General features: G+C 42.5%; 1 protein-coding gene across 2 annotated transcripts in view; it reads left to right on the forward strand.

Moving 5' to 3' along the window:
* The first annotated feature begins 511 nt into the window (after positions 1-511).
* Positions 512-21,215, forward strand: part of LAMA3 (laminin subunit alpha 3) — a 274,238-nt gene continuing 253,534 nt past the window's right edge. Inside the window, exon 1 of one of the 2 annotated variants that reach the window (XM_047826704.1) lies at positions 512-1,088. In XM_047826704.1, coding sequence (XP_047682660.1) covers positions 801-1,088 — 288 coding nt within the window. In that variant the 5' untranslated portion in view covers positions 512-800. The remainder of the gene's footprint in view (positions 1,089-21,215) is intronic. The other variant, XM_047826703.1, reaches the window with a different exon arrangement.

Genomic DNA, 21,215 nt, shown 5'->3' on the forward strand with positions numbered 1-21,215 from the left:
TCAGCCTCGGGGTGGGGGTATCCTCTGCTCCGAAGCCAGCTTGACAGCGTCAGTAATTCGCTCAACATCTCTCCATTTATCTGTAAAATTTAGCAGATTGGGCATCTAAAGGATTTCCTCCAAAGTGCCTTTGCACAAGTTTGGCAAACGACAACCTCCGCTATTGGCTGTCTTTTAAATGTGTATGTCCCGCCACTCCCAATTCTCCATCAGCTCCTTGGATCCCAGACTCGGTACGTGGCGGCAGTGCCGTTTCTATCGTTGGCGCACAGTGTCTGAAAATTGACGGGACTTGTCTTTTGACAATTGAGACTTGTCCGGGAAGCCACAATGTCTTTGATGTAAGTTCTGCAGGCAGCGCCAGCTTGCTCTGATGTCTCACCCAAATTCTCTGCAAGCCGACTCCCTTGTCCGAGGTCCAGAGCTGGCTTTCCTCACTGGTGTGTGACCGTGAGTAGCTGGAGAGGAAAAATATCTGATTTCTGCGCGGGGCGTGGGAAGGTGGGGCGGTCCCGGCTCCCGCCGCGACCGCCAGGGTAGAAGCCCGGGAACGCCTTCCGCGCTCCCCGCCCGCGAAGTTTGCAGCGCGCAGCGCGTTCGCAGAGACCTCGTCTCCTGGCCCGAGGCTGGGCGCTGTCAGTTCCTGCTCCGTTGGTTGCCGGCTCCAGCCGCTGCAGGTTCCAGACCAGAGAAGCCGCCCCCACGCCGCGGGCTCCAGGCGCGTGGGGCGGGGGTGCGGTCGGCCGCCGCCCACACCCCGGGCTGAGCTCGCTCTTCCCGGGAGGATCGTGCGCTGCAGGATGGCGGCGGCTGCGTGGGCTCCAGGCTGGGCAACGAGGCCAGTCCTGCTCCTGCTGCTGCTGCTGCCGCCGCCGCCCCTGCTGCGGGCGGTGAGCGCCTCTCGGGAACCCCGGGCCGCGGCCCGGCTCAGCCTGCACCCGCCCTACTTCAATCTGGCGGAGGCGGCGAGGATTTGGGCCACCGCCACCTGCGGAGAGCGGGAGCCTGGCGGCGCGCGGCCCCGGCCCGAGCTCTACTGCAAGTTGGTGGGGGGGCCCACCGCCCCGGGCAGCGGCCACACCATCCAGGTAAGGTCCCGGAGCGAGCGAGGGGTGGCAGGGGGCGGGCCCCCCTCCCCGTTCTGCCCAGCGTGCTCTGCCCAGCGACTGCACACGGAGGGAGGGGGTCCTTCCCCAGCCTACGCTGGAGAGCCCAGGTGACCCGGACCGGGTCCCCCAGCTCCGCGCGGGCCAGCGACCCCGGTGGTAGGCGCGGTGCGGAGGTGCGAACCTACGGGGCACCAGGCTTGCAGACGCGCCGCCCGAGGCAGGGACGGGTAGAGCGCGCGAGGTGAGTGAAGGCTGACGTTAAGTTTGGGCGCGCTGAGCAGAAAGTCCCAAGGTGCGCCCCCGAAGTGCGTACACAGTACGGAACTGTCGCCCCGTCCTGCCGTCCTGCCCCAGGCACTCAGGTAGCGCCTGACCAGGCCTTGAGTGCCCTGGACGCCTCCTCCTAGGCCCTTCTTTCTCCCCGACCTTATTCGGAGAAGTTGGTAGCAGTGGGTTTCCGTGGCGTATTTGGAGAGAACTTTTAGGTTATATCGGTAGTATCACTCCGATGTCACCCAAAAGATGCACCTCACCGCACCGCCTGAAGTGCCACCATTCAGGGTCTCTGGGGCGAGTGAGATGAAATGGGCAGCAATGGACGCGACGCTCAGGGTCCGTCAGAGACTCAGTGCGAACACCTGGTGCGAATGATAGTGTTGCTGGTGCTTAATCAGCATCTGGACGTGTGCCAGGTGCTGACACAGGACCCTCACAACAGCTCTGGGAACTGGATCCGGGAGCAGGTTGAGAAACGTGCCAGCGTCTTCAAGTAGGGTAGGGAGATTTGAACCCAGTCCTGACTCTAAATTTTCTTTACACTGAGCCATAGTTCATAATTGCCTCCCTCCTTCTACTGGGAAATATTGCTGAGGAATAGGAAAGTGTTGCCGGAAGAGGGAGTGATTTTGGAGCTTGGGCTCCAAAGGCAAACGATTGTCATTGAGAATCTAGGTCAGTGTTGTAGAAACTCTTGGTTGTGCATTTCCATAAATAACAACTTGTTGAACATGCAATTGTAAATTGTGTGCATGTATTGCTTTATTAGTATATTATGTGTACTATAAAACACACAAGCATAGAAATAAAAATTAAAATGACAATGATGCAAATACTTTTAATTTTATTAACAGCACCTTTTAATTTTGCTTTCTCTAAATACTTAATTTGTTATTGTGTAGAGTTATTTATAAATATCCAGATGTAATTATTTATATAAATAGTTTTGACAAGTTGAGTTGAGCACTTATGATCCAGCAATTCAAGGTTGGTTTTACATTAATGCTTGAAATTAGTGATTGTCCTAGCTGGAAAGATATTTCAAAAAAAAAAAAAAATGGGTAGATTCCAGAAGGACTGCATTGACCACTGAATTCCAGAACCAGCTACATAATCACAGAGTACAGTGCAAAATGAAAATGTGGAGCACCTTGTCCAAAAATTATGAATTTCAAATGGTGATAGCGGAATATTAAATTAACTGAGGAGACTTTCTGAGCGTGGGATTCTGTGTAACTCCACAGGTCTGATATTGCCTGAATTCATTAAATCATGGTACTCATATTTCTGCCCCATCCTTCAGTTATTCTAAAAATTTTTTAAAGTAGACACTTGGCCAGTCAATGTTTGCTTTTCAAATGGCATTAAGTACTTCTTGGTAGGAAGGTATTGTGTTTTAGTGGAAGGTAGGAAGGTAGTGTGTTTAGTGATTCAAAACTCACTGCAAGTCCTTTTTTTTAAATATTAAAATATATTACAAAATTCTGTGTCCATGTTTTTAAAATGTGCAAACATAAGAACTTTTAGAGTAACAGAATTCTGTGTTTTCAACAGCCAAAAAATGAAACATTTCCAAACATCTATTTCCCAAAACACTCTTTTCAAAGTGTACATTTCTTGGGGCACCTGGGTGGCTCAGTCGGTTAAGTATTCGACTTGGGCTCAGGTCATGATCTCGCGGTTTGTGAGTTCGAGCCCCACGTTGGGCTCTGTGATGATAGCTCAGAGCCTGGAGCCTGCTTCGGATTCTGTGTCTCTCTCAATCTCTGCCCCTCCCCTGCTCATGCTCTGTCTCTGTCTGTCTCTCAAAAAATAAACATTAAAAAATTTTTTTAAAAACATTAAAAAAAACCCAAAGCATCCATTTTTTTAGAACAGTATTTACCTTTTCACACATCATTAAAACAACACCTTTACCTTGGGAAGTACCCTTATTTTTTGTAAATATCTATCAGGTCGTGTACTACTGGCAGCCCATGTCATCCCAGAATAAGCAGATTTGGAATTTTTGTGGAAAAAAAAAGTGTGACTCATCTTTAAATTTCAAATTCTTTTTAAAAAAATTTTTTTTTCAACGTTTATTTATTTTTTGGGGGGGACAGAGAGAGACAGAGCATGAACGGGGGAGGGGCAGAGAGAGAGGGAGACACAGAATCGGAAACAGGCTCCAGACTCTGAGCCATCAGCCCAGAGCCCGATGCGGGGCTCGAACTCACGGGGTGCGAGATCGTGACCTGGCTGAAGTCGGACGCTCAACCGACTGCGCCACCCAGGCGCCCCAAAATTTCAAATTCTTTTAAGTAGGTTACCATGAGAGAACCGGTGAATCTGTGCCATCAAAACAATTTCATTATCACTCCTCCTTGTAGTACAAGTTTGGAACTGTTCTGCCCTTCAGGAGAATAGAATCCACATGTCCACTTAACCAGGCACATGCAAGCTTTGATGTGTCATGGTCAGATGATAGCTGGTGGAACCCCTCCTCCTCTTCCCTTGGACAGACAGACTCTCAGGACCATTGTGACCAGGTGACTTGAGGACAGGGTAAAGGCCCTAGGCCACCTGCACATTCAATATTAGTAAGACTGAGTTTCTTCATTTTTAAGTAAAATAAACAAGTTTTAATATTCCCTTCTGGCATCCCATTGGATTGTCTGGCACATCTAGCTTGGAGAGAACTGTCCTAATTATGGAAAGAGTAAACGCAAGCAGAAGAAAGGTATCAAAGAAATTTTCAGCTGTCTCCTCTCCCATGGATTTGCCTAGGAATGGACTGATCTTCATTCCCCTCCTCACTGGTTGTTTTTGTTTTGTTTTGTTTTGTTTTGTTTTGAATGCTCATAGGTTGATACTACTTTTTGGAGGTCCAGAAAAGTCCTGTTTTCTGGTCTGATGGAGTTTCGTTGGTCCTTAAACCTTGGTTCACAGTCCTAGATAGAGTAGGAAGTGGCCTTTCTGAGGTCATTCAGCAGACTGCATTTCTAGGCCAGGCCATAGACAGTGGAAAAATAATGCCATCTGGTGTTATGCCGTATTCTTCCGTAAAAATAAGGAGAGCAAAAGTTTCTGCTGAATAGTGCTTTCTGCTTTCACGGTTGAGGGCTTGAGGAGATCTCACTGATTGCTCACGTGAGAGGTTCTTACCTAATGAGGACAGAGAAGACAGGGAAGGGGAGTTCTAAGAGCTGGGCTATGAGATGCTCACTCTAGCCCATTGTTGGCAACACCTGGTATAGACCCTGCCTTTCAGAAACCTTCGGGGTGATGGGAGATGAGTGGGAAAAGAAAGAGAGACTGGGATTGATCAATTGGTTGTACCCGAATGATGATGATCTTGAATCTTACTTATGTATAGCTCAAGATGGGAAATGGAGAAGAGTTAATAAGTTCTATTTCTTTCAGCTTTCTAAAAATAAATCTTTAGGGCCAGCCAGGGTTTAGAATTTCAGGCAGAAGGATTTTGCAAAAAATGTAAAAAATGAATAAAAGTCATGTCTTTGAATAAAACCTGGGCTTATGGTTCTGATTCTGTAATAATAATTCTGATACTTGAATGGTAGCACGTGTCGATAGGTAGAGGATTTTAAAAGTCTGAGGTTTTTGTTTGTTGTGTGAAAAGTATCTGCTGTGGTTTTTCTGGACTTCAAATTCATTAAATAAGATTTTATATACTTGTTACTGCTCAGACATAAAGTTTTTGGTGTTTGAGAGCTCTGTGATTCAGGGATTTTGTCTGTCTGGTTCACAGCTGTATCCCATGCTTAGCCGCAAAGGCTGGTACAGTATATGTGCTCAGAAAATATTGAAGGAGAGGATGGTGAAGACACAGCTAAAGGCGGTAAAGAAGTTTGTAAAGAATATACAAGGAAAACGCACAAATTAATTCTATTCCGCTGAGAAGAAACTCCCACTGAAATCTGTCACACTTTATGCTTCAATTTTAAATGTTTACTTACCTATGGAATCAAAACACATTATTATTTCTGACATCTGCTAGGGATGATGGTAAAATGTTAGTGGAAGGCTGCATTGAAAATATAACCTTGTGTTTGGTTTAGTTTGGCATTAACACTATACTCACCAGGAACGAAGTGAACCTATTTACCAAATATATGATGCCGATTTTGTACATTGACAATTCAACACATCTTTTGTATGTTCCTTAATTACATTATAATTTATGTGTCGGAACGTGTATCTAACCTGAATGACAGTGGTAGGGGAGCTTGCACACACTGGTCAGTTACAGCCAAGAGCAGGAATGCTTGGCACAAAGCAGGCTAGGTTGTGTGTTTGTGTAACTCGGACTAATGGTCATAAACAGGAAACTCAATTTCACTAAGGCTGTTTATAGAACTATTGTGAAAGAGAAACCATTTGTTAGCTTCAACAAGGGCCTTTTCCTTTGTGAAACTGATAGGAAAGTCTGGAGCAAGGGCTGAGAAATGAAGACATTTATTATTCCACTGATACATTTGTAACAATTCTTAGGTGTGTTATTTTGAAACTTCAGACAAATGACTCCAGTCAGCAATTTAAAGATGAATAATCCTTTTTTTTTAATTTTACTTTTTAAAATTTACATCCAAGTTAGTTAGCATATAGTGCAACAATGATTTCAGGAGTTGATTCCTTAATGCCCCTTACCCATTTAGTCCATCCCCCCTCCCACAACTCCTCCAGTAACCCTCTGTTTGTTCTCCATATATGAGTCTCTTATGTTTTTGTCCCCTTCCCTGCTTTTATATTATTTTTGCTTCCCTTCTGTTATGTTCATCTGTTTTGTATGTTAAAGTCCTCATGAGTGAAGTCATATTTGTTTTTCTCTAATTTCGCTTAGCACAATACCTTCTAGTTCCAATCACGTATTGCAAATGGCAAGATTTCATTCTTTTTGATTGCCCAGTAATACACCATTATATACATATACCACATTTTCTTTATCCATTCATCAATTGATGGACATTTGGGCTCTTTCCATACTTTGGCTGTTGTTGATAATGCTGCTATAAACATTGGGGTGCATGTGCCCCTTCGAAACAGCACAGCCGTATCCCTTAGATAAAAACCTAGTAGTGCAATTGCTGGGTCATAGGATAGTTCTATTTTTAATTTTTTGAGGAGCCTCCATACATTTTTCCAGAATGGCTGCACCAGTTTGCATTAAAGATGAATAATACTTTTTAAAAAATGATTTTCCTAATAGTTCTGTGTTTATCGACATTGGCCAAAGTTTAACAATGAAAGTTTATGCACAAATCATTTGGAGAAGACAAACATCCATGTTTTCCTCTGGAGAGCCATGTTCACTCACCAGGGTGAGGTGGAACATGGTTCCACATAGCAGGATGTCAGCAATTTAAATTTTTTCCTCAACAGAGGTGCCTGGATGGCTCAGTAGGTTAAGTGTCCGACTTCAGCTCAGGTCATGATCTCAGGGTTCATGGGTTCAAGCCCTGCATCGGGTTCTGTGCTGACAGCTCAGATCCTGGAGCCTCCTTCGGATTCTGTGTCTCCCTCTCTGTCTGCCCCTCCCCTGTTCACGCTCTGTCTCTCTCTCAAAAATAAAATAAACATTAAAACATTTTTAAAATTTTTTTCTCAACAAATCACAGACTACTGGAGCTCATGGACTTTCAGGGCTGTTGAAAGTGAATAGTTGGAAATGTGAATGTTCAGTCCTTGAATTTCAAGATCTTACTTCATGCTCTGAATTACCTGTGCCATTGAGAATGTGGATCATTTAATCTGAGAAAAAGAAGTATGTAGTCATAGGCAAAGGAAAGGACTTCTAAGAAAACTGTGCTTAACTCATTACAGAAAGTTAGCTGTGTGCATTTTACATCTTCAGTGCACATATGAGTGTGAAAACTACACATTTTCTTCATATTTTTTACCAAAACTAGACTGAAGTATGAGTCATGTTTAACAGCTTTATTGAGGTGTAATTTAAGTACTATAACATGTATCCATTGTAAGTGTGAATTAAATATTAAAAAAAAATTTTTTTAATGTTTATTTACTTTTGAGACAGAGCTCAAGTGAGGGAGGGGCAGAGAGAGAGGGAGACACGTAATCTGAAACAGGCTCCAGGCTCTGAGCTGGCAGCATAGAACCCGATACAGGACTCGAACCCACAAACCGTGAGATCATGACCTGAGCCGAAGTCGGACTCTCAACTAACTGAAAAATATTTAATTCAGGCGCCCCTGAATTAAATATTTTTTAATTAATTTATAGAGTTGTGCAACTATCACTAGAATCCAGTTGTAGAACTGGATTTCCATCGGCTGCAAAAGTTTTCTTGTGTTTATGCTTTCAGTTTCTCTACTAGTATTATTTTTGTCTCTAAAAATTTCCCATTTCTGTAAATTTCATATAAATGAAATTATACAATATGTGGTCTTTTGTGTCTGACTTCTTTCACTTGGCATAATGATTTTGAAGTTCATTAATATTTTTGTATGATTTAGTAGTTTGTTTCTTTTTGTTGCAGAAAATAGTATTCCATTGTGTAGCTACACCTCACTTTCTTTATCCCAATCAAGGACATTTGGATTGTTTTCAGGTTTGGGCTCCTATAAGTTAATGCTGCCATGAACATTCACAAACGAATCTTTGTGTAGACATATGTTTTCAGTTTCCTTGGGTAGATTCCTAGCTGTGGAATTGCTAGATCACATAGAAAATTTATATTTAAGTTTTCGAGAAACTACTTAATATTGAAATGGAGAACTGATGTCTCCAGCTAATATTATGGAACTATTTATCCCTTCAGGTCCCTCAATTTTTGCTTCTTGTACATATGAGGCTTTTTTGTTTGGTATAGGTATATTTAAATTGTTATATCTTCTTGAAGGATTGGCCCTTCCCTCATTGTGTAATGTCTGTCTTTATCTTTTGTAACAATTTTTAACTTAAAGTTTATTTTGTCTGGTATTAGTATAACCATCCCAGCTCTTTTTGGGTTACTCTTTACAGGGAATACCTTTTTCTATTCTTTCACTTTCAATTTATTTGTGTCTTTGTGTCTAAAGTGAATCTCTGGTAGATCTGTATCATGTTTTTTGTTTTTTAATCCATTCTGCAAATCTTTGCCTTTTAATTTAGAAGTCTAATCCATTTACATTTAGAGGCGCCTGGGTGGCTCAGTCAGTTAAGCATCCGACTTCAGCTCAGGTCACGATCTCACAGTCTGTGAGTCCGTGAGTTCGAGCCCCGCGTCAGGCTCTGGGTTGATGGCTCAGAGCCTGGAGCCTGCTTCCGATTCTGTGTCTCCCTCTCTCTCTGTTCCTCCCCCCTTCATGCTCTGTCTCTCTCTGTCTCAAAAATAAATAAACGTTAAAAAAAAAATTTAAAGTGATTATTGATATGTGATAATTTATAAGCCTAATCCATTTACATTTAAAGTAGCCTTACTTCTGCCATTTGTTACTTGTTTCCTATATGTCTTCTATTTTTTGGTTCCTCAATTCCTCCATTCCTACCTTCTTTTGTGTTTAATTTCTTTTTCTAATGAACCATTTTGATTTCCTCATTTACTTTTCTGTATATTTTTTGGTTATTTTCATAGTGATTACTTGAGTTGATATAAACTTAGCATCAGTGGCATCTAAAATTCTGCTTCTATACAGGTCTGTTCCCACTCTTTATGTTATTGTCACAAATTAGATCTTTTTTTTAAAAAAAGTTTATTTTATAGAGAGGTAGCAAGCGCATGAGTGGAGGAGGGGCAGAGAGAGAAAGAGGGAGAGAGAGAATCCCAAGCAGGCTCTGCGCTGTCAGCACACCTGATATGGGGCTTATTCTCACAAACCTTGAGATCATGATCTGAGCTGACATCAAGAATCCAATGCTTAACTGACTAAGCCCCTGAGGCGCCCTAACAAATTAGATCTTTTACATTGTTGCCTGTTGACATACATATATAATTGTTGTTCTGTGCATCTCTTCTAAATCATACGGGACAAACCAAAAATTCAATAATGCTGGCTTTTGTATTTATCTATGCAGTTATCTGTCCTGGTATTTCTTATTTATTTGCATGGCTTTGAGTTATTGTCTAGTGTTCTTTCATCTCAGCTGAAAGACTCCTTTAGCTTCTCTAGCTTTTTAACCTTCAATAGAGCAGGTCTACTAGCAATAAACTCCTTCGGCTTTTGTTTATTTGGGAGTGTCCTCATTTCTCCCTCATTTTTGAAGAATAACTTACCAGGTATGGAATTCTATTTTCCTCTCAGCATTTTAAATATGTTATCTCCATGCCTTCTGGTTTCCATGGTTTCAGATGAGAAATAGGCTGTAATATTATTGAGGATCCCTTGTATGTGATAAATTGTTTCTCTTTTGCTGCTTTCAAGATTACTTTTGTCTTTTCTTTTTAATGTTCATGTATTTATTTTTGAGAGAGAGAGTGTGTGCACAGTGGGGGGGCAGAGAGAGAGGGAGACAGAGAATCTGAAGCAGGCTCTGAACTGTAAGTGTAGAGCCCAATACGAGGCTCGAACTCACAAACCATGAGATCATGTCCTGAGTCCAAGTCGGACGCATAACCGACTGAGCCACCCAGGCACCCCTCTTTGTGTCTTTTGACAGTTTGATTACAATGTGTCTTGGGGTGGACCTCTCTGAGTTTTTCCTACTTGGAGTTAAGTTTCTCGCTCTGTCCACTGAAGGGATCTAGAAGCAATGATACACTGGGAACAATGAACATATACTAAATGGTACCTCATACCCAGATCTTGGTTTTTAAACACCACACCCGTAATAAACAAACAAACAAATGATCCTTCTGGAAAAACGAGTTGGTTCCAAGGAAGGAGCACAAAATAAATAAAAATTGGCACTGGAATAGGGGTGCCTGGGCGGCTAAGTCGGGTAAGTGTCTGACTTTGGCTCAGGTCACGATCTTATGGCTCAAGAGTTCAAGCCCTGCATCAGGCTCTGTGCTGACAGCTCAAAGCCTGGAGCCTGCTTTGGATTCTGTGTCTCCCTCTGTCCCTCCCCCACTCATGCTCTGTATTTTTATGTCTCTCAAAAATAAATACATGTTGAAAAAAAATTTTTTTTTATCAAGAGTTCTTTTAAGAATGAAATGTACAGTACATTATATACTGAACATATTTGGCATGCTAAATAATCCACCGGCAAAGAGACTTTTACAGAATAACTGTTAAATTGTTTTGGTACTGTATTAACGACTAGTTTAGATATTATTTATTTACATAGGGGCACATTTTTATATCAGTTGAAGAAACATTTTGCAGGGAGAGTGATGGCGGAGTTGGATGAGCAGCGGCTGTTTGTGCGGCCGGCCCTGGAGACAGAGGGGTGTGCTTCCTGCATCTGACTCTTGGTGTCGGCTCAGGTCATGATCTCACAGTTGTGAGATCATTGGCTTTGTGCTCATAGCGTGGAGCCTCTTTGGGATTCTCTTTCTCCCTCTCTCTCTGCCCCTCCCCCACTCCTGCTAGCTCTCTCTCAAATAAATAAACATTAAACAAATTTTAAATGACAAGAGGCTTTAGCAGCTGCTCATTTGAAAATGCCAGCGGAATTGAATGCACAAGTTGAAAAGTATAAGGAAAAACTAAGACAGCCTAAAGAACAAAAAAAGGAGACAGACGATTGAAATGTGGGACAGCATGCGAGGAGGAAAAAGTTACAAAGGAAATGCGAGAAAGCCTCCAGGAGAAGACATTCCTGGGCCTTCTACTTCATCAGTCATCCTGAAGTGAAACTCTGACAGAAAGCCTTTGCAGGGAGGTGGTGACAACCCTTTGTTGCAGAAAGTGGAGCGTGCTCCTGCGGAGGCCCGTCCTCTGATAGACGAGGCTAAGAATCTCGTTAGTGTCGCTTTTGGCCTTCCCAAGATGAATCCATAACCCTCAGTTCGGTCGCCTTATGCACGCTTTTCACGTTGTGCGTGAAGGGGAGGGAGGCTTTTTCCTCTTCTTTGCGACACCTGCATCTTCAGTGATTGAAGTCAGCATGGGGTGTAGACATCACCACTAGCAGTAGTGGCAGTGGTCACACTTCAGTGAAGCCAGTGGCTGGGTTCATTGATCTCATAGGTAATTGCTAGTTGGTAGTTAAAGGCCTCCGGGTGATGAACAGTGTTGATTAAAGAGATCTAGGGATGGTTCTTCAAGTTAGATGTCCCTGCTGGTCTGATAGTCTGTGGGATGGGTTGTGCCGCATGATGTCTTCCTGGTAAATGGTGAGCCTGCCAGCGAGGATTATTGATGCAGACAGTTGATGGGGTTGTTTCTCTGTATGTAAAAAGAAACTGTTAAAAAAAATCCAAAGAACATTTTTAGCATCTTTATTAAATTCAAGGAAATTTCTTTATGCACTTGAATTTGTTTATCAAACATTAAACACCTTTTTATCATTCTAAAAAAAGGTAACATTTTTTTTTTGGAGGGGGGAGGTATTAACTTTTTCAGGCCAATTTTGGTGGCAAGAATACATTCTTCCAGATCATACATTTTTTTCTGGTTGTGATTTAGGCTTTCATGAGCCTGCATTAACCCTTGCTCAACATTCTGGAACCATTTGCCTAGTGAGGAAAAGACTTTCTCAGTGGTACCTCAGTGGTCCTAGTCAGTGGAACTGACTGCATACATGGGCTCCTGGCCAAGGGACAAGTGGCGACTGAAATCCAGCCTGGGCAAGGCTGTATCTGCTCAGGGGCAAGGAGCCTTTTTTTTCTGCTTCATATAAAAAGAGCTTTTTGCATGAGCTAGCAGGGCCTTGATCAGATCCCTCATGCCAACAGGGTGGAAACTGCCCTGGGGAAAGCCAACTCATTGAGTCTCACGTGTTCTGCCAGTTTTTCAGTGTCATAAACATATTGTACTTTCTTAGTGGTTTTCCCATCCTGAATGCTCAGAAAATACATGTGCGATTAACAAATGGGTATTAGCCAGAAAGGAAGATGAATTTGAATTCGATTATTTATGCATAGCTTAGCTGTGAGAAGTGGGGACAAGGAACAATTCTGTACTACTTTCAAGTTACACCATATATTGCATGTACTGTGTACAGAAGTGATACCAAATAAAGAGGCAGCATGGTGAGTAATAGCGATCAGGGGACTTAGTCTGCTGCTCAGTGCAAGGTGTACATTTCACACTTAGGCAATATTTACTGATGCTTGCTTGGTACTGTTGTAAAGCACCTTACATGTACTGACTTCTTAATCCTGACAGCAGTTTGTCAAGGGGGTATTCTTAGCATGCTCATTTTACAGATGAGGAAACAGAAGCACACAGAGGTTCAGTATGTGTTTAAGATCAGAAAGCTAGCGCGTGGTGCAGCCCCGTGGCCGCAGAGTTCATGCTCTTACTATCCTATGCTGCCACTGCCAGGCTAACTGCCCCTCCCCCAGAGTTTCAGCCAAACTGTGCACCACCTCGCTAATTCCATTCATTACCTGGGAGCCATTTGTTTTCACATCTGATGTCCTTATTAGATCTTTAGCTCCCTGAGGGGGGCGCCGCGTTTTCCTGCTCATGTCTGTCTTCCCTGTGGCGGTGCATCACAGATACCCCATAGATGCTTTTTTTTACGTTATTTATTTTGAAAGAGAAAGAGCATGCATGAGAGTGGGGGAAGGGCAGAGAGAGAGGAGAGAGGGGATCCCATGCGGGGCTTCATCTCATGACTGTGAGATCACATCCTGAGCTGAAATCAAGAGTTGCCCACTTAACTGACTGAGCCACCCAGCCTCCCCTCCATAGATGCTTTTTGAAGAAACTGTCAAAGGCTGATACCATCATAGAATTTTCATACTATAGCAACACCTGGATAGAAGTGCTGTTTGACCAAAAAGTGCCTGGATTTCAATAACCTGCCTTTGGAAGACAGTTGTGGCCCTGATGTGTTGAATTGCAAAGTAGAGATATCTGATATAGTGGTTGAGACCAGTGACTAGGGCTGGGCCACCAGAAGTGGCAAGAGGCAAGGAAGGATCCTTCTGCAGATTTCAGAGGAAACAGGGCCCTGCCAACACCTTGATTGCAGACTTCTAGCTTCCATACTATGAGACAAGACACAGAGACACAGCCTCCAGGCAGGGGTGCAGGACCTGAGATCTGAATTTTAAACAAACACCCCAGTGGCCTGCTGGCAATCCTGATGGTGAGGGATCACTTTATGGATGACATCTCTTTGACTCTTCACAACCACTGCATATGATTGGAGGATTAGCCCATTTTAGCAAAGAGAAAACAGGGCTCAAGGGAGGCTAAATAATTCAGCGAACATGTAACCTGTGGAGGCAGGATTTAAACCTCCATCGTTCTACTCCGAAACGCACCTTTTTGAAATGAGTTGAAAAAAGAAAACCTCCAGAATTTGGCTTGTAGGGACACCATTTTTGAGTAATAAGTGTAAATTTTGTAGACATTTTCTTCTCTGCAAAAATTTTTCTTATCTTTAAAAAAATACCTGGAATAGGGGTGCCTGGGTGGCTCTGTCAGTTGAGCATCTGACTTCAGCTCAGGTCATGATTTCGTGGTTGGTGAGTTCGAGCCCTGCGTTGGGCTCTGTGCTGACAGCTCAGAACCTGGAGCTTCAGATTCTGTGTTTCCTTCTCTCTCTGCCCCTTCCCCACTCACGCTATGCCTCTGTCTCTGTCTCTCTCAAAAATAAATAAACATTAAAAAAAAATACCTGGAACCAACCTTGAGCCCTTTGCTTTAAAGATTTCTCAAATCCTTACCTCTGGGACCTCAGCACACTATATGTGTATGCTGCACTTGTGGGGTGAAATCTGTGGGGTGCAGAGCTGGGCGCTCTCTTGTGCCGTATAATTACCCTTCATCCACCCTGTGCAGACATATGGGTCTGCAGGAAATGGGCAAACTGCTTGTCTTAATCATCAGTAACCACGCTGATGTGCTTTTGTGCCTTTCAGAAGGGGGAATTCTGAAGATGGTCTGGGAAGGAGCAATCTGGTTTTTAAGTTTATTTATTTTATTATTTTGAGAGAGAGAGAGGAGAGAGAGAGAGGAGAGAGGGAGAGAGAGAACAAGCAGGGGAGGGAGAGAGAGAGAGAGGGAGAGAGAGAATCCCAAGCAGGCTTCCTGGTGTCAGCTCAGAGCCCAACTCTGGGCTCAATCTCACGAACCCTGAGAGCATGACCTGAGCCAAAACCAAGAGTCAGGACACTTAACTGACTGAACCACCCAGGTCCCCCTGGGAAGAGCAATCTTATGTTTGGAATGGGCACACTCCAGAATGTTCTGCACATCAGGGCTCCGGCTGGCTTGGGTTGAGGACTTGAGATAGTGCCTTTAAGGCATGTGGCTTGGGGACCTTTGTGAGTGATGGCTAGGAGAAGGTTGTGGTGGCATGAACGAGCTGATACATAATTCGGCTGTTGACGGCCAAGTGTGGTTAAGTGCTTCTGTTGCTGGGTTTGCCGAGCCAGCCATGAGAGCATTCATCCACACTTCTGTGGGACAGGGTGCTTTCCGGAGCCGGGTCTCTGTCCCAGGTCGGGGGCAGGTGTGTGGAAAGTTGCATAACTGCTGTTTCAGTCCGTCCAAATGTAAGACAGGGCTAGTTGATGGAGCTCCCAGAGCAGCTAGATCAGCATGGAAGACATCTGGCTGTGAGTAACATTACCAGACCCACACACAGGGCCTGGTTCCTACACGTCCTGGCTGTGTGGTTTGAGGTGAGGCACTTCATCTCTCTGAGCCTTCTCTTCCTCAAACCTTTGAGTTCTCAATACCTCGATATAAGCCTGGGAGTGTTGTGAAGATAAAGCAAAATCAAGCATGGCATGCCTCTCCTTCCTTCCCACATCCCCGTGCTAGCTCGATTCCAACACCTTTCAGTAATGCGTGGTGTTTCAGCCACTTCTCTTCTCGCTAAATCTTTAGGGACAGGGGACAACTCTTAGTGTTTGTGTGTTTGTTTTTAATCCCTGCCATCCAACTCAGTGCTCTACATGTGTAGGCAGTTCTGAAACGGCGAATAAAGGAATGAGTGTTCAAACAATAAAATTATATTAGGGAGCACTGCTGTAATATCGGCTTCTAGTTACTTAGAACCTTACAGTGTTATACTGTGAATTTAGATGGGAAGCATTGTATAGGAGAGGATTTTAGCTGAGGACAATCATCAAAAATGTTAGGAACTAGGAAAGACTTTTTTCCTGTGCTTCTGAAAAAGCCACTTGGTGGGTCTCTGAAACATTGGGCTTCTCCTCTGGGACCTTCCAACCTTAGATCTCAACTCTGTTTCATTGTTTATTTGAACAATTCTGTCCCCTTTCCTTCTAGCCCCTTCTGTTATATTTGCTGTTTTCCATACGGCTAAGCTAATAATAGCCTTGACACAATTCAGAGCATGCATCCCTTGTCCCTATTCCCAAGAGAAGTCCCTTGTCCTTGTCTTTTAGTGTCTTCCTCTCTGGAATACAGAGGCATACCCGCACAGGTTTGTCACATGGATGGATGAATAATCGAACACAAGAGTGAAAGAATCCTCCTCTTTGCCCCCCTCTTCTCTGACTTCTCTCAGTTTTGGTCTTGCTTTCATTTACTCCTAAGGTTTTTTTTTTAAGTTTATTTATTTATTTTGAGAGAGAGAGAGAGAGAGTGAGAGAGAGAGACACCCAGAATCCAAAGCAGGCTCCACGCTGTCTGCACAAAGCCTGATGCGGGGCTCCAACCCACGAACTGTGAGATCATGACTTGAGCTGAGATCAAGAGTCAGATGCTTAAACGACTGAGCCACCCCGGTGCCCCTATTTATGGGTATTTAAAAAATATTGGACCTCAGAGGCAGAGTTGGATTATGGGTTATTCATAACCCTCTGTTTAATGACATGCTTTCATCATTGGTCTTTGCATGGTCTGGCTTAATGTATATGTGATGGATGGATGGATGGATTTTAAATAGTATAACAAGCATCCACGTATCTGCTACCAAAACCAAAAACAATGCTTTGATAATAACATCTATCTAACCATACAGTTTCCTCACCTCCTGTCTCTCTGTTTCCCACAGTCTGGGGTAACCATCGTTCTGAATCCTTTATTAATTTTTCTTTTGTATATAGTTTTCATTACAACTGTACATTCCTAAATAGTAAGTCCTTCTCATTTGGGTTGCTCGTGTTGTCAAATATATTCATTTATTCGTTGTTGGTCATTTATTAATTCCTTGTGTAAATACACTGCTGTGATTCATTGTCGCTCCTGTGGCTGTGGGTAATTAGGTTATTCCCAGGATTTTGACCTTGTGAACAGTGCTTCTGTGAATATTCTTGAACATGATGTCATCAAGATTGTGCAAGAGTTTATGGGTTATGAGCTTGCAAGTAGAATTCCTGGGTCACAAGAAATGTGAATTTTCGACATTATGAGATAATGCCAAAACAGTTTCCAAAGTCTTTGTGCCAATTCATACTCATACCATATCCTTTCCAATCCTGGTTATCCTCACATTTTGTTTTTTATTTTTGTTTTGTTTTGTTTTTTTAATATATGAAATTTGTTGTCAAATTGGTTTCCATACAACACCCAGTGCTCATCCCAAAAGATGCCCTCTTCAATGCCCATCACCTACCTTTCCCTCCCTCCCACCCCCCATCAACCCTCAGTTTGTTCTCAGTTTTTAAGAGTCTCTTATGCTTTGGCTCTCTCCCGCTCTAACCTCATTTTTTCCCCTTCCCCTCCCCCATGGGTTTCTGTTAAGTTTCTCAGGATCCACATAAGAGTGAAAACATATGGTATCTGTCTTTCTCTCTATGGCTTATTTCACTTAGCATCACATTCTCCAGTTCCATCCACGTTGCTACAAAGGGCCATATTTCATTCTTTCTCATTGCCACATAGTATTCCATTGTGTATATAAACCACAATTTCTTTATCCATTCATCAGTTGATGGACATTTAGGCTCTTTCCATAATTTGGCTATTGTTGAGAGTGCTGCTATAAACATTGGGGTACAAATGCCCCTATGCATCAGTACTCCTGTATCTCTTGGGTAAATTCCTAGCAGTGCTACTGCTGGGTCATAGGGTAGGTCTGTTTTTACTTTTTTGAGGAACCTCCACACTGTTTTCCAGAGTGGCTGCACCAATTTGCATCCCCACCAACAGTGCAAGAGGGTTCCCGTTTCCCCACATCTTCTGCAGCATCTATAGTCTCCTGATTTGTTCATTTTGGCCACTCTGACTGGCGTGAGGTGATATCTGAGTGTGGTTTTGATTTGTATTTCCCTGATGAGGAGCAACGTTGAGCATCTTTTCATGTGCCTGTTGGCCATCTAGATGTCTTCTTTAGAGAAGTGTTTATTCATGTTTTCTGCCCATTTCTTCACTGGGTTTTTGTTTTTCGGGTGTGGAGTTTGGTGAGCTCTTTATAGATTTTGGATACTAGCCCTTTGTCCGATATGTCATTTGCAAATATCTTTTCCTATTCTGTTGGTTGCCTTTTAGTTTTGTTGATTGTTTCCTTTGCTGTGCAGAAGCTTTTTATCTTGATGAGGTCCCAATAGTTCATTTTTGCTTTTAATTCCCTTGCCTTTGGGGATGTGTCAAGTAAGAAATTGCTGCAACTGAGGTCAGGGAGGTCTTTTCTTGCTTTCTTCTCTAGTGTTTTGATGTTTTCCTGTCTCACATTCAGGTCCTTTATCCATTTTGAGTTTATTTTTGTGAATGGTGTAAGAAAGTGGTCTAGTTTCATTCTTCTGCATGTTGCTGTCCAGTTCTCCCAGCACCATTTGTTAAAGAGACTGTCTTTTTTCCATTGGATATTCTTTCCTGCTTTGTCAAAGATTAGTTGACCATACTTTTGTGGGTCTAGTTCTGGGGTTTCTGTTCTATTCCACTGGTCTATGTGTCTGTTTTTTTTTTTTTTTTTAAATTTTTTTTTCAACGTTTATTTATTTTTGGGACAGAGAGAGACAGAACATGGACGGGGGAGGGGCAGAGAGAGAGGGAGACACAGAATCGGAAACAGGCTCCAGGCTCTGAGCCATCAGCCCAGAGCCCGACGCGGGGCTCGAACTCACGGACCGCGAGATCGTGACCTGGCTGAAGTCGGACGCTTAACCGACTGTGCCACCCAGGCGCCCCTATGTGTCTGTTTTTGTGCCAATACCATGCTGTCTTGATGATTACAGCTTTGTAGTAGAGGCTAAAGTCTGGGATTGTGATGCCTCCTGCTTTGGTCTTCCTCTTCAAAATTACTTTGGCTATTCGGGGCCTTCTGTGGTTCCGTATGAATTTTAGGATTGCTTTTTCTAGCTTCAAGAAGAATTCTGGTGCAATTTTGATTGGGATTGCATTGAATGTGTAGATAGCTTTGGGTAGTATTGACATTTTAACAATATTTATTCTTCCAACCCATGAGCATGGAATGTTTTTCCATTTCTTTATACCTTCTTCAATTTCCTTCATAAGCTTTCTATAGTTTTCAGCATACAGATCTTGTACATCTTTGGTTAGATTTATTCCTAGGTATTTTATGCTTCTTGGTGCAATTGTGAATGGGATCAGTTTCTTTATTTGTCTTTCTGTTGCTTTGTTATTAGTGTATAAGAATGCAACTGATTTCTGTACGCTGATTTTGTATCCTGCAACTTTTCTGAATTCATGTATCAGTTCTAGCAGACTTTTGGTGGAGTCTATCAGGTTCTCCATGTATAATATCATGTCATCTGCAAAAAGCGAAAGCTTGACTTCATCTTTGCCAATTTTGATGCCTTTGATTTCCTTTTGTTGTCTGATTGCTGATGCTAGCACCTCCAACACTATGTTAAACAACAGCGGTGAGAATGGACATCCTTGTCGTGTTCCTGATATCAGGGGGAAAGCTCTCAGTTTTTCCCCATTGAGGATGATACTAGCTGTGGGCTTTTCATAAATGGCTTTTATGATGTTTAAGTATGTTCCTTCTATCCCGACTTTCTTGAGGGTTTTTATTAAGAAAGCATGCTGAATTTTGTTAAATGCTTTTTCTGCATCGATTGGCAGGATCATATGGTTCTTATCTTTTCTTTTATTAATGTGATGTATCACGTTAATTGATTTGCGAATGTTGAACCAGCCCTGCATCCCAGGAGTGAATCCCACTTGATCATGGTGAATAATTCTTTTTATAAACTGTTGAATTCGATTTGCTAGTATCTTATTGAGAATTTTTGCATCCATATTCATCAGGGATATTGGCCTGTAGTTCTCTTTTTTTACTGGGTCTCTGTCTGGTTTAGGAATCAAAGTAATGCTGGCTTCATAGAATGAGTCTGGAAGTTTTCCTTCCCTTTCTATTTTTTGGAATAGCTTGAGAAGGATAGGTATTATCTCTGCTTTAAATGTCCGGTAGAATTCCCCAGGGAAGTCATCTGGTCCTGGACTCTTATTTGTTGGGAGATTTTTGATAACTGATTCAGTTTCTTCGCTGGTTATGGGTCTGTTCAAGCTTTCTGTTTCCTCCTGATTGAGTTTTGGAAGTGTGTGGGTGTTTAGGAATTTGTCCATTTCTTCTAGGTTGTCCAGTTTGTTGGCATGTAATTTTTCATAGTATTCCCTGATAATTGCTTGTATTTCTGAGGGATTGGTTGTAATAATTCCATTTTCATTCATGATTTTATCTATTTGGGTCATCTCCCTTTTCTTTTTGAGAAGCCTGGCTAGAGGTTTATCAATTTTGTTTATTTTTTCAAAAAACCAACTCTTGGTTTCATTGATCTGCTCTACAGTTTTTTTTTAGATTTTATATTGTTTATTTCTGCTCTGATCTTTATTATTTCTCTTCTTCTGCTGGGTTTAGGCTGTCTTTGCTGCTGTACTTCTATTTCCTTTAGGTGTGCTGTTAGATTTTGTATTTGGGATTTTTCTTGTTTCTGGAGATAGGCCTGGATTGCAATGTATTTTCCTCTCAGGACTGCCTTCGCTGCATCCCAAAGCGTTTGGATTGTTGTATTTTCATTTTTGTTTGTTTCCATATATTTTTAAATTTCTTCTCTAATTGCCTGGTTGACCCATTCATTCTTTAGTAGGGTGTTCTTTAACCTCCATGCGTTTGGAGGTTTTCCAGACTTTTTCCTGTGGTTGATTTCAAGCTTCATAGCATTGTGGTCCAAAAGTACGCATGGTATGATCTCAATTCTTGTATACTTATGAAGGGCTGTTTTGTGACCCAGTATGTGATCTATCTTGGAGAATGTTCCATGTACACTCAAGAAGAAAGTATATTCTGTTGCTTTGGGATGCAGAGTTCTAAATATATCTGTCAAGTCCATCTGATCCAATGTATCATTCAGGGCCCTTGTTTCTTTATTGACCATGTGTCTAGATGATCTGTCCATTGTTGTAAGTGGGGTATTAAAGTCCCCTGCGATTACCACATTCTTGTCAATAGGGTTGCTTATGTTTGTGAGTAATTGTTTTATGTATTTGGGAGCTCCCGTATTCGGCACATAGACATTTATAATTGTTAGTACTTCTTGATGGATAGACCCTATAATTATTATATAATGCCCTTCTTTATCTCTTGTTACAGCCTTTAATTTAAAGTCTAGTTTGTCTGATGCAAGTATGGCTACTCCAGCTCTCTTTTGACTTCCAGTGGCATGATAAATAGTTCTCCATCCCCTCACTTTCAATCTGAAAGTGTCCTCAGGTCTAAAATGAGTCTCTTGTAGACAGCAAATAGATGGGTCTTTTTTATCCATTCTGATACCCTATGTCTTTTGGTTGGCGCATTTAGTCCATTTACATTCATTGTTATTATAGAAAGATACAGGTTTAGAGTCATTGTGATGTCTGTAGGTTTCAAGCTTGTAGCGATGTCTCTGGTACT

The sequence above is a fragment of the Prionailurus viverrinus genome, chromosome D3 (genome assembly GCF_022837055.1).
Source record: "Prionailurus viverrinus isolate Anna chromosome D3, UM_Priviv_1.0, whole genome shotgun sequence".
Lineage (NCBI taxonomy): Eukaryota > Metazoa > Chordata > Mammalia > Carnivora > Felidae > Prionailurus > Prionailurus viverrinus.